The 15,777-nt window shown below is 40.5% G+C and overlaps 1 protein-coding gene across 5 annotated transcripts in view; it reads right to left on the reverse strand.

Annotated features, from left to right (window-relative positions):
- PPP2R3A (protein phosphatase 2 regulatory subunit B''alpha) overlaps window positions 1–15,777 on the reverse strand; it is a 217,192-nt gene that overhangs the window by 118,337 nt on the left and 83,078 nt on the right. For all 5 annotated transcript variants that reach the window (XM_081235603.1, XM_081235605.1, XM_081235602.1 and 2 more), the window contains 2 exons: window positions 12,175–12,441; window positions 3,889–3,992 (listed from right to left, as the gene is read on the reverse strand). In XM_081235603.1, coding sequence (XP_081091729.1) covers window positions 3,889–3,992; window positions 12,175–12,441 — 371 coding nt within the window. The remainder of the gene's footprint in view (window positions 1–3,888; window positions 3,993–12,174; window positions 12,442–15,777) is intronic.

Here is a 15,777-nt window from a genome sequence, read left to right on the forward strand (position 1 = left end):
AATGTTTGTGATCTAACAGATATACCCTTAACTGACTTCATTTGTGATGATTAAAGCCATAGAATGATCTTTATATTTATTTTCCTTATCATTCTTCAGCATGCTCAGGACACCCAAAGTTAAATAAATATACAGTTCAGAAAAAGATTACTGAAATAGGTGTTGATGGGAATCACCTCTTAGGATAAGAAAATGGGTGGGATGATCACAAGAAAAAGGCACTGAGGTATAGCACCACTAAGTACAAACTGTACAGACACTGACAGATGAGAGATTCTCTAAGAGGGAAAAGTCAAATCAGGTATGGCCTTTTGCTATCAGAAGCATGAATCAGAGAGAAAAGGTGAATTCTGATTCTCAGCCAATGCTAGTGGCTGGTGAACTCTATAAAGCAGGAGAGAAAGAGATTTTAAAAAGTCGTGAAAGCTGGAGAAAGAAGGTAAACATAGCTATTCTAAACTATCTTCCAGAGCTCTTAGGACGAAATATTGTTTTGTTAGTGGAAAAATGACACTTCAACATGAAAAGGTAAGAGGAAGTAAAGCATAAAAAAGCTGGGACAATATTACTGACTCTGTGTAAGAGGAGCTCTGTCACAAAGCTGGTAACCTGGGAACTCAAAAAGCAAAGCTGTGGAGCAATGCCTTTCCCCTGAAAATGTCCTGACCACAAGAGAAACAGATGTCAAAGTACAGATATGAAATGGGCAGCAGAGCAGGGAAGGGGAGCAGAGGCAGGGGAACAAGAGCCTGTTAAGGTGCTTAAACCACTCAGGGGAGGGCTCAGAAGCCTCCACCCCATAAACACTGGGACAGGAGGCAAACTACTTCCCGTTTGGCTGTTAACTTTTGTATTTGACTTTCCCCCCAAGATGATATACAGCCTATTATTGGAGCAAGTCAGCATGTGTATGTATATGCCAATGTTTTAATTCTGTGTCATTATCTGCCAGTTATTTTTTTTTTTAATTTTTAAAAATTTATTTTTTGGATGCACATGGGCTTTCTCTAGTTGTGGTGAGCGGGGACTACTCTTCGTTGTGGTGCGCAGGCTTCTCCTTGCGGTGGCTTTTCTTGTTGTGGAGTATGGGCTCTAGGCACGTGGGCCTCAGTAATTGTGTCACGCGGGCCCTAGAGTGCACGGGCTTCAGTAGTTGTGGCGTGCGGGCTGTAGGGCACACGGGCTTTCAGGAGTTGTGGTGCGTTGGCTCAGTAGTTGTGGCTCATGGGCTCTAGAGCGCAGGCTCAGTAGTTGTGAAGCACAGGCTTAGTTGCTCCGCGGCATGTGGGATTTTCTCGGGCCAGGGATCGAACCCGTGTCCCCTGCGCTGGAAGGCGGATTCTTAACCACTGCGCCACCAGGGAAGTCCTGCCAGTTATTTCTTTGTACTTGAAAGTTTTATATACTATACTTGGACCCAAGGCACTTTATGCAAAGGGTACAATTTGTAAAAAATTATAAAAATAAACACATGTCTTCTTTAAGGTCAGTGCGGTAATTCAAACCATCCTGCTTAGCTGCTTTGTCTCCCAAAATAGCCATACTCGAGTCTCCTTTAAAGCCTGCATTTTAAGTGCTGAGAAAGGAGCTCCCGCTAGAGGGCGCTCCAGTCGTTATAGTATCTGGCCAGAAAATAAAGCTTTGATACAGAGACATCACAGTTATCTGTTCACAGAATTTTTTTTAAAATTTTTTAATGAAAAAAGACAGGGACAGTTGCTCATGCTGTATAACTTCATAAGCAGTGTCCTGTAGTAACTGAAAATGAAGACTTGTGCTTCAAGTCTTTTTGCCTTTTGCCTTTGCAGAAACAATCTCTTTTCCTTGGAGATAAAATGAAAATGATTCATCTCAATAAAGGAATATATAGCTGTTGCGGGTGCTGCTGCTCCGTCCACCAACAGAAATGTCCACCCTATCCCAGTGACATGAAGTCTAAGACAAAAAAACTGGCTGTTACTTTCCTTAATATTATGCAGTTAACTGCCGATAAACAAGTTCATTACTAGTTTTTCTTTGGTAGTCAGCCTCAGGCTCACAAACATAGGGTCCTAGCATATTCAAAATAACTTAGAATGTAAGTAGTTATAGTTCTTCTCTCTGGCTCTAATTTTTTATAGAATGAACTACTCCCCCCCCTTTTAATCTCCCAGCTTCTTCAACATTTTCTCTGAAATAATCATAACTCACTTCTTGCTCCTTTCCCAGATTGTTAGATGGCTTTTGCCAACAGTGCTGAACTCAATGGCTGAAGATACCCAGGACAAGAGCTGTGTAACATCCCTATTCTTTCTATCCCTTGTTCACACTCCACCTGAGGCATTTTTCAGGGCCTGGCACCTACCAGGGGGAGAGAAGCTAGCTGAATGAAAGCTAGAACGTCTACACATTTCAAGATCTTCAGTTCTGCTACTGTTATACACTGATTTCTAATAACAACAGTAATAATTAATAATAGACAAGCAGACCACCCAGCTGAAGTCCTGGCTTTACTGGTAGAGAATCCAAGCTGACCCCCCTATTGTTCAGGCCCTTGGCTCTATTTTCTTCCCTCAGGTTCTATGGTGCCAGAGACAGCCAGAAGGGCAAATGCCAATTCTTTTACTGGTTTACTCCTAATTAGTGCTTTTTTGCTAATTCTAGACTCTAAGGAATTCTTCTTTTACAACTGCACACAAAAAAATTTTTTTTAAGATTTTTATCTAGCTGTTTCCTATTTGCTATAGGAGAGGTGGAATGGTGACCATGGCCCTGACTGTGGAGGGTCATCCTGCTGGTATATGAGGAGTGGTTCTAGTCCTTGGTATTTGAACAACTTAGAACTATTCCCTGTAACAAAATGACTAAAATTCACCTGGAAAACATGAAGCATTTATAACTTTTAGCTTTGATGTCGTTCTTTAAAAGAAGTCCATCAACTGGTAGTCTTATATCCCCTGATCACTTTAGTTCTATTGTAATGCAAGAAGAACGTGGTGAACTCAACTTGCTGCTAGATTTTTCAAAATAAGAATACAGTTATTAATCACCTATTATGTTCTCAAGCATTATACTACTAAGGGCTTTGAGGTGGCATGAAAGAATCAGAAGAATCTGTAAGCTGAATTTTGCTGCTATTATATGTTGATTTTAAATAATGATGATGATGATAGTGACATCAGGTGAACAGCATTTCCTGATAGTTCATCAGGAAGGGTATCTAGCCCAGAAAAGATGAGAAGAGCATATTTAAAGAAGGCTGATCAGTTAAAAGAGGGAGAAGGGGCATGCTATAACAGTCTCTTAAATTGATGAATATATCAAGAAATAACTTCTAAAGAAGAAAGAAGGGAGAAAAAAATAAAAGAGAGAAGAAAGTTGGATTTGAATTCAAGAAAACTTGTCAGGATGTTAAAATCCAGGAGTATCTTGATAGATGTACTATTCCTTTGTTCCTTAACTGGAGCTTTCAAAAAGTAATAACTAAAATCTACTAGAATTCAGCTATTTTTAAGAAATCAACTACATACAATTCTAAATTTGATCACATGAGAATGGAAGCATGTGACATGTGTGGTTTGCTCCCCTTAAAGGAGCATTTATGTCACTGCTGCGAGAGTCAAATCCTAAGACTCAAACTGTTAACAAGTGAAACTAAGAAACTACCAAATAGTTATTAAAGAAGTATTTCTGAAGATCTGTTTTACCGATTAGAGACATGTAAGATAAAGGCTTAGGGAAAGAATTTGTGTGTGGGCATAAAAAGTTGTGAATCATTGAATTTTACTTGTTGAAACAAAGGATAAGGGGAAAATTAATAAATGAGTAAAATAAGTGACTTTTATAAAGCATGTCATGAGGGCCGGACAATTCCTTGCCCAGCCCCAGAGTAACTGCTCTCATACTTACTTTCTCCACATGGCAATGAATGACTGGGCTGACACAAATCCTGTCCTCTCTCCCCCTGCAGCCCTGAACATGGGGGTTTTCCAATAAAGAGGACAGCCACAGACCTGCAAATAAAGCACAAATACAGCGTAAGCCAAGGGGCAGTGAAGAGATGACACGGCCAAAGAAAGGGCCTTTGTGGCTTTTACCCTTCATGCCCCAGTGGACAGAAGGGCCCTTGGAGGAGCAAAACTGGGGCAGAGGCAGATGCATCAGCTGGGGTAGATTCAGCAAGACAGAGGGGAAACAAAAGAAGAAGATGACATGTTTAATGAAGAAAATGAAAATCCATTTGCCTTTTCTTCAAGTGCATGTATGGTGATGTTTCTTTCCCCTAACCTGAAAAAACAACCGGATCTCCCTCCCTTCCTACCACTCTTACATCATATATGTTCTACCTTCAGGAAAAAAAAAGAAGTGACTGGGCCTCCCTGGTGGCGCAGTGGTTGGGAGTCCGCCTGCCGGTGCAGGGGATGCGGGTTCGTGCCCCGGTCTGGGAGGATCCCATGTGCCGCGGAGCGGCTGGGCCCGTGAGCCATGGCCGCTGGGCCTGCGCGTCCGGAGCCTGTGCTCCGCGACGGGAGAGGCCACAACAGTGAGAGGCCCGCGTACCGCAAAAAGAAAAAAAAAAAAAAAAAAAAAAAAAAAAAGAAGTGACTGAACGCCATGGTTGTGTATATGCCATTCCCTCCTATGGCAGGAAAAGACAGCCACCTTGTTTGCTCACTCACTTGGTGTCAATACACTCTATCACCCCTCTCCCTCTCTCTCCTTCGCTTAGTGTGTTATTAAGCCCCAGGTGCAAGAAGAACCAGAAAAGCCTGGACTGTTCAAGAAAACAGCTCTAAATCTATTTAAATGGATACAATTCAGGTGAAAGCTGAAAGGCAAAAATTAAAATGCTATTATTTATTTAGAATATACCACAAACGACTACATATTAGAAAAGCCTTAGAAAGAACTAAAATACAATACCCTAAAAGATAATGATTTTTTTCTCCTCAATAAAAAAGCTCTTTGTTTCAATTAAGAAAAATTATTCTTATACTCTTATAAGAGACAGTCTGTCCCAAATTAACCTGCTTTTTTTCTAGAGGGAAAATTCTTCCAAGTAATAATAATATCTAAATATTAGTGGAGAAATAGTCTCTAAATGATCCCAATTTTGTATATACACATAAAATGTATTCCCAACTCTGAAGCTCTTCAAAGAGTCCCATCTTGTTATTGGATAAAGATATTCTTATTATTCATATTAGATATAGGATCTGTTGAGCCTTATTCTACAAAGGGAAGCTTCCCCTCTGACAGATGACTGGATGTGAACCCACATTACGTTGAAGTGAAGCTGCTCCTGATGTGAGGCCTCAGTGCATGGAGGATCCCCACAGAAGCCTGCATAGTACCTCATCTGAGATCAGTTATGCTGAGAGAATGCCCAGGGCTGCTGGGTTCATGTCAGAGATGAGGGTATGGATGGTGAGATTCAGGCCAAGGGAGGTAAGTACAGGGCAGAAATACGAGATTGCTTCTGCCAGGGCCACTAAAGCATGTTCTGCAAGCAGGATGGAATTTAAGATATCTTAAGTCCAGAGGTCAAATACCTCCACTGAGGTCAAGAATGAGGGAAAGGTGTTGCTTAGCAAACAAACGGATTTTGTTTACTGTATAAATTATGACTGCCAAGGTACAAAGCTTACAATTAACATACTTTGGGTGGTAACTGTCAGACCCACTTTCCCCAATCCCAATCCTTCCTTTCATGCAGGATGGTGGTTTGCCAAGAAAACGCTCTTAACTATGACAGGCTGTTGGTAACTGCTGGGAAAGATGAAAGAATTGCCTGTATTATGGAGGTGGGGGGTGCAGAGCGACAAAAAGGGAGAAACTACAAGGAGGGACTGGAACTGGCTTGCCAAGGTGCTCGAAGCTCCCACCACTAGAGCCACTACGGAGTTTTCAGAACTGGAAGGGATCAGGAATCTTCTAGTTCATCCTTGGGGAGGGATCACCAACTCAGCGAAACACTTCCAGGGACTGTGCACGTACTATCTCCCGTGGGGCTACTTCCACTATTAAAAACTTTCATTTCCTTGGATTACAGTCTTTTATTCAAAAGACTCCAGTTCAAATGTGTACACATCAGCTCATAAAGAGTAGTAAATCACTGGGATTAACATTTACAAATTTTTTATGACCCAAAGGCAGAATCCTAAGAGATAAGGTACAGAATAGATATGTTTTGAAGTAGATGGAAAAGGGCTGACTTGTTTTTCTTGTAGTGGGTCACCCTGAGCAGCCAAAGGTTGGACAACATGAGGGTACTGGGCTCTTGGAGAAAATGCCAAAAGAAAAAACTGGAAGGGCAGTGGATGGCAAGGGCTGCAGACATTACACTTTGACCATTTAAAAAAAATGTATGGCTGGCCTGCATCGGCTTAAAAACAAAGGATTAAGATAAAGGGAGTGAGCGAATAGCCAAAGCAATCTTGAGAAAGAAAAATGGAGCTTGAGGAATCAGACTCCCTGACTTCAGACTATACTATAAAGCTAGAGTAATCAAGACAATATGGTACTGGCACAAAAACAGGAACATAGATCAATGGAACAGGATAGAAAGCCCAGAGATAAACCCACACACATATGGTCACCTTATTTTTGATAAAGGAGGCAAGAATCTATAATGGAGAAAAGACAGCCTCTTCAATAAGTGGTGCTGGGAAAACTGGACAGCTACATGTAAAAGAATGAAATTAGAACACTCCCTAACACCATACACAAAAATAAACTCAAAATGGATTAAAGACCTAAATGTAAGGCCAGACACTATAAAACTCTTAGAGGAAAACATAGGCAGAACACTCTATGACATAAATCACAGCAAGACCCTTTTTGACCCACCTCCTAGAGAAATGGAAAGAAAAACAAAAATAAACAAATGGGACGTAATGAAACCTCAAAGCTTTTGCACAGCAAAGGAAACCATAAACAAGACCAAAAGACAACCCTCAGAATGGGAGAAAATAATTGCAAATGAAGCAACTGACAAAGAACTAATCTCCAAAATTTACAAGCAACTCATGCAGCTCAATATCAAAAAACAAACAACCCAATCCAAAAATGGGCAGAAGACCTAAACAGACATTTCTCCAAAGATATACAGACTGCCAAAAAACCCATGAAAGGATGCTCAACATCACTAATCATTAGAGAAATGCAAATCAAAACTACAATGAGGTATCACCTCACACTAGTCAGAATGGCCATCATCAAAAAATCTACAAACCGTAAATGCTGGATAGGGTGTGGAGAAAAGGGAACCCTCTTGCACTGTTGGTGGGAATGTATATTGATACAGCCACTAGGGAGAACAGTATGGAGGTTCCTTAAAAAGCTAAAAATAGAACTACCATATGACCCAGCAATCCCACTACTGGGCATATACCCTGTGGAGACCATAATTCAAAAACAGTCATGTACCACGATGTTCACTGCAGCTCTACTTACAATAGCCAGGACATGGAAGCCACCTAAGTGTCCATCAACGGATGAATGGATAAAGAAGATGTGGCACATATATACAATGGAATACTACTCAACTATAAAAAGAAATGAAATTGAGTTATTTGTAGTGAGGTGGATGGACCTAGAGTCTCTCATACCGAGTGAAGTAAGTCAGAAAGAGAAAAATACCGTATGCTAACACATATATATGGAGTCTAAAAAAAAAGTGGTTCTGAAGAACCTAGGGACAGGACAGGAATAAAGATGCAGACATAGAGAATGGACTTGAGGACACGGGGAGGGGAAAGGGTAAGGTGGGACGAAGTGAGAGAGTGGCATTGACATATATACACTACCAAACGTAAAACAGATAGCTAGTGGGAAGCAGCCGTATAGCACAGGGAGATCAGCTCGGTGCTCTGTGACCACCTAGAGGGGTGGGACAGGGAGGGTGGGAGGGAGATGCAAGAGGGAGGGGATATGGGGATATATGTATACATATAGCTGATTCACTTCGTTGTACAGCAGAAACTAACACAGCATTGTAAAGCAATTATACTCCAATAAAGATGTTAAAAAAATTTTTTTTAAATTAAGTGGGTTTCTTGCAGACAAAAAAAAAAGATAAAGGGAGTCAGGAGATCAATAAGAACCTAAAAAAAAGGTAAATGATATCAATCTGAGAACAACAGAATAGAAACTTTTATAACAAAGGAGAGAACAAGCTCATGTTAAGGCTTTTTACAAAGGAAAAGACTGGATGACAAGTGAGGAGGTACAGGGCGTGCTGAAAATGGGTTTAGGAAACTGAGGTTTAGAGGAGGAGGCAAGAGTCAGCGTTGCTGGAGCAAAGAAAGCTTGACTGACACCTATAATTAGATCTAAAAATGGCCCAACAACATAAAAGAACTGAAAGCAAGGTTGTCTAATGATACATAGGAAGAGATGATCACCCAATATTTGTAATGTTCTTTAACATTTTAAAATGTCTCACGCCCGTTATTTCATTTGGCCCTGACATGATCCCATACAGAAGAGGGCGGGTATTTTTATCCAGTTCTGCAGATGAAGAAAAAAAGAGGCTAGCTTACAGGCCACAGGCACGATGGGTCAAGATGGTACTGTATCAGCCAATGAGAGGAGCTGGAGGGCTTTGTACGGTTCAGAAGACTTTCATTCTTATCCCTCAACTTTCTGTTAGAGGCTAAAACTCAGTGGTGAAAAATACTTCCCTTGCCGTTCCTCAGTTTCTGTTCCTATGCTGCTTTTGTTCCTCTTAGATTCATTCTCTAGTCATTTCTTCTCCATCACTACTTAAAGCTGTGGAAAAAAGTACAAACTACACACTGAGAATTTAATCAGAAATGGACATTAATCTCTCCATGCTGTTTGAGGCTGAAGATGAATGAGCTAAACTTCAACAGATGCAGATTTCATAAACACAGGGTTTTCTTTGCACTTAAAAAACAGACCCCAGTCTCTACAGCTACACTTAAGCATCATGGAGAGTAGACTGTAAACTCAAGCTGGGCTTCCAAGTAGCTTTATAAGAGAGAGATTTTTCTCTTTTCTTTTGATGTGGACCTTTTTTTTTTTTTTTTTTTTTTTGCGGTACGCAGGCTTCTCACTGCTGTGGCCTCTCCCGTTGTGGAGCACAGGCTCCGGATACACAGGCTCAGCGGCCATGGCTCACGGGCCCAGCCGCTCCACAGCATGTGGGATCTTCCCAGATCGGGGCACGAACCCATGTCCCCTGCATCGGCAGGCGGACTCTTAACCACTGGACCACCAGGGAAAGTCCTCCAAGTAGCTTTATAAACTATAAGAATCCATAAAAACGTTCATTTATTGCTCTGACCACCTCCTCCTTCGTTGTCCCCCAGGGGTTGTCTTCTCCTTTCCTATAGCCAAGCTGTCGTGAGAACACAAGCACACGAGGGTGAGTGATGCAGGCACTGCCAAAGGATGAGGACGGTCTACAGAGCAAAGAATGGCGGAAAGTAAGACTGATTTAGTGAGTGCCAACAGACTGGCCGTAGCCAAGGAAAAGCTGGATTCCATGAGCCTAGCTAACTGGAAGACATGATTAAATGAATTTTTAAAAAATAAATGATTTTAAGAACAAAGAGGCAAAATCCAATAAAACGAGCTGATACAGTACTTCTGAGGTCATGATACACACATCCTCATCTTTACATGCAATGTTAGTTTTAACTTTTTAAAAGTATGAGCAGTTCACTTTGCTATCTGAGCTGACAATTAAGGTCTAAGAGCAGTGAACACAAATGTTTGGCACCCCTGAATGGAACTTAGGGCTATAATCAAGTATAATTCAGACCAGTTAATCAGACATGTATGTGTATACTGGCTATTGTGCCACATGATAATTTGGTATAAACAGTAAATTGTCACATAAATGCCTGTTACTATGGCTACTAAACAAAATAGTTTTCTATCTTTTTAAACTTCTTATGTTGTCAGCTTCAACACTGGCAGTTTTTCCTGATGCCACCTACAGACTGATCCTCACTGCCTGTAAATAGGAAAGTCCTCCCTCTGACTCCCCACATGTAAACCCCTTCCCTGACTTGACTACGCTCTTTCCTACACTTCTCGTGACCATGTGGAGTCCTCAGGCTCTCTGCTCTCCTCTCACTGTGCATGCACTGTGGAGTGCTGGCGGCCCCTGAGCCACAGGCAGGGCAGGGCTACCACCAGCCAGGTGGGAGAGCCAGAGCAGGAGGGTGGAGGCAGCACAGCAGGCAGGCTCCTCAGTCAGGCGCTGGGAATACTTAGAGGAGGAAGGTCGACCCAGAGACCTTCAAGGCAGAGCAGGCTACAGGTCTCCGGCAGTGAGGCACGAGTCACTGACTGGCTCTCCAGATGTGGGGAGCCCAGCAGGCCACCGGGGGACTACCACATCCTGCAATCTGCAGTCTCTCCTGATTGCCTGCCCGAAGTGGTCCGTGAAACCTCATGCCTCTCTCACACAAATTGTTACCATGTTAGACATACCCTGTTTGGCATTTATGCGATTAACGTGTTATCTCCAAATTAGACTTCATTCATCCTTGCTAAATTCTATCTTTTGGATTTAGATTCATCATTCTAGCCCACTCAGATAATTTGCCACTTGATTCATAAAATAGCCATCTCTCAAAGCTTGGGGTAAGAAAATGCCAATGTCCTGATAGAACTTATAACTTATTTGGGTGGATATAGCTTGGAAGTCAGCTGATGGTATGTTAGCATACGTCCAGGGGAGATAGGGTAGAAACAGCACAATGCAGGAGTCAGAGGACATGTCTCCTGACATGGACAAGCTCTGTGACTACACGTACATACTTGTAGGACTTCAGTTTCCTCATATGTACAATAGAGGAGAAGCAGGTGAGCTCTTACTTCTGGAATGAAAGAGGTTGTTTTTCACTAGAAACATTCTACGGGGTCAAAAAGCAAGTTCTAAGATTGGGGGGCGGTGACGAAAAAAGGAATAAAAAAAGGATTCTTTTCCACTTCCCTTAAAATCACTCTACTTACAAATTATTTAACAGTGGTAACAAATGTTCTGAGGTTAGAGGTAGGAGAGAGGATGGGACATGACAGGGCAGGGGTTCAGGGATGTCTCTCAGGACACAATGGAACCTAGGTCTTAGAGGATGGGTGACGTGGGAGTGGCAGAGTGGAAGCCCATTTTGGAGGGGAGAACTATGAGAGCCCAAAAGCAGAGGCAAGCCTGTGGGAGGGCAGGTGGGTCAGGCCCATGCAGGGAACAGTAGTTTGGGTTTTATCCTCAAAAGCAGTAGTTTTCAAACTTTCAAATATTATTCCTGAAAGCAGAGGAAGCGTTCCCAGTAGAAGGGTGCATAGGGTCTTGGGAACTCCCACTTGGTGTCTAGTTGTCCACATGCAGCCCTGAGCCTACTAAAACCCCTCTGTCTCTTGAAGCACAGCTTGAGACCACTGCTAAATCCTGAGGTATGATCTGACTCTTCAGTATACATGCGTCATAAAAACAGAACCCAAACAAAACAAAGCACTCCTATAGATGGTAGGAATCCCTGAATATTGCTGAGCTGGGGAATGACATGATCAAATATAAACTGATGATTATACTCAGTATTAACTGTTCTAGGAGGAGGCTGGAGGTGTAGAATCCGTTACTAAAGATGTTACAGTAGTCTTAGCATTAGGGACTAAGACCTTAAATTAGAAGCAGTTGGATATATTGAAAAGTATCACAGACTTGCTTCCTAGTGGCAAATCCACTTATTTCTGAGAAGACTTCAGTGTTGAGCTGGCCTAATTGTTCCTTGTCTGGCTTCAGGGCAAGGAGTTATGACCAATGAATGAGAACAAAAAAGAGAGATTTGTATTCAACACAAGGGAAATTTTTCTAAAAAGGAAGGCTATTTAATGATGGAACAGGCTGCTTGACAAGGTAGTGAGTTTCCTGTCACTGAAGGCATTCAAGCAGATAATGAATTTATGTGTTGGTGATGCCATGGATGGAATTCCTATATTAAATAGGAGGATGGACTAGGAAACCACTAAGGCTTTTTTCAAACTTAAGAGTTCCAAAAAGTAGAACCATAGCTAATACATCAGTATCAAATACATTTTTTCAATATGGAAAAAAAGATCTATGTATGCTTACAAACAGAGAGCAAGGAGGTAATAAAGAGAGGGAGATTGGGATTGCTAGAGAAAGGGAGATTATGCGTCATTTAGTAGTTATATTACCTTTGCAATTTTTCCCATTTCATAAATGTCTGCTTTCTGATCTTCAATATCCAGGAAAGCAGTTTCAATTCTGCTTAGAGTCTGTTCATGATTACTGCAGGCATCGGGGAGTCCTTCAGGGAAGTAGAACCGTGGAATGTTGATGGATAATGTTGCATTCACAACATTATTCACGTGAGGAGCAGGGGAGAGAGGTCGGGGACTACTTGCAAAGGTGGCTGGAGGTGGAAGTGGTGTTCCAGGTTTCTTTTCTGGTTTATTTTGAATCTGGAAAGAAAATATGATTATGAGACACAAATATTCTAAACAGTATATATTACTGGAAAGTCCTCACCAGTAATAGGAAGTTGGGTATAAACACAAGAAACCACAATTAGAAGCAGTACAGATGAAGAGCTCACTCAACTATAGGCAGGGGTAAGCATGCTCTGAGGGAATGCTTATCTACACTGAATCAATCAGTACATTACTTATCTGTCAATACTAGAGTCTACATAGATTTGTGCTTAAAAAATCCTACAGTACATTTTCCCACCAGTGATGAGCGAGACATTTAAGAGCAAGGTCAGTTGACATATTAAGGACCTTAAGGTGAATTCTCAGTCTGTTGGACCTGGATTAGTAAATTCTCCTTGAAGACTGTTCTTGGTGTTTCTATGCATCTCTACCTGTCCTTCAGTAGGCAAACAGAATGAGTTCTTTTTAAATATGTAGATTTAAAATGTACTGTGGGGGCTGTCCTTCTACCTTCTTCCCTAGTTTGACTTTATCTAGGTAGAATCACAGCTAGTCCCTGATGCAAAGAAAGTCTTTGTTAAGAAAATTAAAGCATTTTAGTTTTAGAATGTCTTCTACCAGGCTGACTGACTTGCCACCAGGGGCATGCTATTTTTTCCGAGATACACAGTTCTCTCGTTTTTAGTATACTCTAATAGACAAGAATCATGGTCATTAATTTCACCACAACCAAACTCTCTTTACAGTTTATTAATTCTTTAATAGTTTATATCATTCCTTTTTCCAAAAAGGATTTGATGTGGTGTACCATAAAGAGACATAGAAAGGACAGTATTAAAAGGTTGGGGGGCAACAGGGAGACTAAGTAACCATGATTTAGGGAAAGGGGAGGGGAGGTACACTAATATTCAGGTAGAAGTTTATTTTAGCAATGAAGACTAAATTTAGTTCTGAGATTCCTAACAGAAAAAGCAAAAAAGATTCCATGAAGATTTTCAGAGTTTAATTTCTATTCTTAATTTTGACCAAATTATCTATCAAGGCTCATGAGCATGGCATTATTAAATGCTACGTAAGGTATGAAAGATGGACATGACTGTTGACTAGCTAAATTTATTTTAAATTCACTGTGAACACAGAATATTACTCGAGTGTTCTCCTTCCTTAAATTATATCCTAATGCCATTCCTAAAGTCTGAACAATGATTTATCAGTATGAAGTAGATCTGAATATCATATTCCCTTTTGACATATGGACTTATAACATGATTTTTAAATTCAGGGTAAAAGTTTTAGCTACCTTTGAAAAGCATAAGTATTATAGGAAGACAGGCTTCATTCATATAAATATGAGATAAATATGATTTAATCTCCTACTTTTATTAAACATGGCCCATTTCTCATGTTAATATCTGACATTAATACAGAGTGGAATCTGCTCATATATTAATACTATTGGGGATACGAAGCCCAGTTGGTCACACCAAGCCTTTGCTGCAGTATCAGGATATCACTCATATAAAGCAATAGTCAAGGAAGACATGGCAGAGGGAAGTGACGCCAATGAAATATGAAAAACTTAACAAAAATCAGTGATGGCTTACTAGCTCTGTGACCTCAGGAAAGTTACTTAACCTTTTAGAATTTCAGTAATAAAACAGATTATAACCCCTTCTTCTTGGAAGGCTGTTGTGAGGATTAAAGGAAATTACAGGATGTAACATAGGGAAGAGGCTCAAAACTGTGCTGGGCGGAGAAATGGCTTATTTAAGAAAATGAGTCACAAGGCCAAAGGATGGGGTTCTCAAAAGATTAAACATAACTTGGGGGCTTCCCTGGTGGCGCAGTGGTTGAGAGTCCAGCTGCCGATGCAGGGGACATGGGTTCGTGACCTGGTGTGGGAAGATCCCACATGCCGCGGAGCAGCTAGGCCTGTGAGTCATGGCCCCTGAGGCTGCGCGTCTGGAGCCTGTGCTCCGCAACAGGAGAGGCCACAACAGTGAGAGGCCCAAGTACCGCAAAAAAAGACCCCATAACTTGGCATGGTCCTTCAGATTCAATAATAAATAAAATAATCATTTACACTTGTAAGGCAATTTAAAGTTTACAAACTACTTTTGATTTAACTACTTTTGATAATCTCTTTTAAGTAAACAATTGTCTCTGCCTTAGTGCTAAATCTGCAATTATTATTACATAGTCCTATGAGTCAATAACAGTAGAAACTGTTCTTAAATTTCTAAAATAAGGCATATAATTCTTCAGGGGCTTTACTTAGGTCACTTGTATTAGTGTCATTTCCTTTCTATTATTCTATGCTGAAAGAGATTTGTGAGAGTACAAATATACAGTTACCAAAATTCTTTTTTGTTTCTCAAAAATGTTTCCCATGGTGTGACATCCAGGGTAGTTATGGATAACTTCAGGGCAATTATAACCATAGGATTGAGACCACTGGTTCCACTGGGAATGAAACTCAATATTCTAGTGAACACACAATACTGGAGAAGGTTTAGAGCAAGCCCTTCAGTGTTAACTCTATACTTTTGCTTTGACAGAAATAAGTGACATTCAGAACAAACCCTGGCTATTTGTCAAAGTTTTAATTTGAATGGGAAAATATTCAATTATATAATAGTCTACTTTGCTTTCCTCAGTGTACTTAACACAGAGCAGTTCACTAACAGGGAAGTATTTACTAATTCACTATTTAAGTCCATATTTAATAAAACTGATGTTAATACTTAAAGATAAAAAGAATGCATTTACTTTGAACTTTTCAGGTGTATTGATTTACTTTCCACTGGGTTCAATAGGAGACATATAATTTAAGTCTTAAAGCAGTTTAATAAAACTGACGCTTTATAACATTATAGAATAAAACAGTAATATAAAGTTCGTCAGATTTACCAAGTTTAGCATCTGCCCACTTTAAATAAAACTATTTCATTCAAATCTAGGAACAGCATTAAAACAGAATTAGCTGGGTAAAGTATCTCAATTCTCCATTACAGTCTTCCCCTACACAGTATCATTTAGATATTCATTCTGAACAGTACCCTTATGTTACTGTAGCATTTCCAATATTTGGCCATTTTTGACCTATTTTTAAAAACACAATTTCATATCATTCACTCAAATAATTTGAAATTACTTTAGGTCAGAATAACTACAAAACTATGGTTTCTTGCTGGATTCTGGATGTCCATCATTGATATGGCCCTTGATCTGTATTGTATTCAGTGCTAGGGAACTTGTTTGATGAGACACTGGCTCTACAGTTGTAAGTAAATAAGCACGATCTCTGCAAGCAGCCCCTGCAGGCAGAAATGACTCAACCTCACAGCTGAGGGAAGACATTCTTTC

Source organism: Mesoplodon bidens (genome assembly GCF_964165515.1).
Source record: "Mesoplodon bidens genome assembly, chromosome: 5".
Taxonomy (NCBI): domain Eukaryota; kingdom Metazoa; phylum Chordata; class Mammalia; order Artiodactyla; family Ziphiidae; genus Mesoplodon; species Mesoplodon bidens.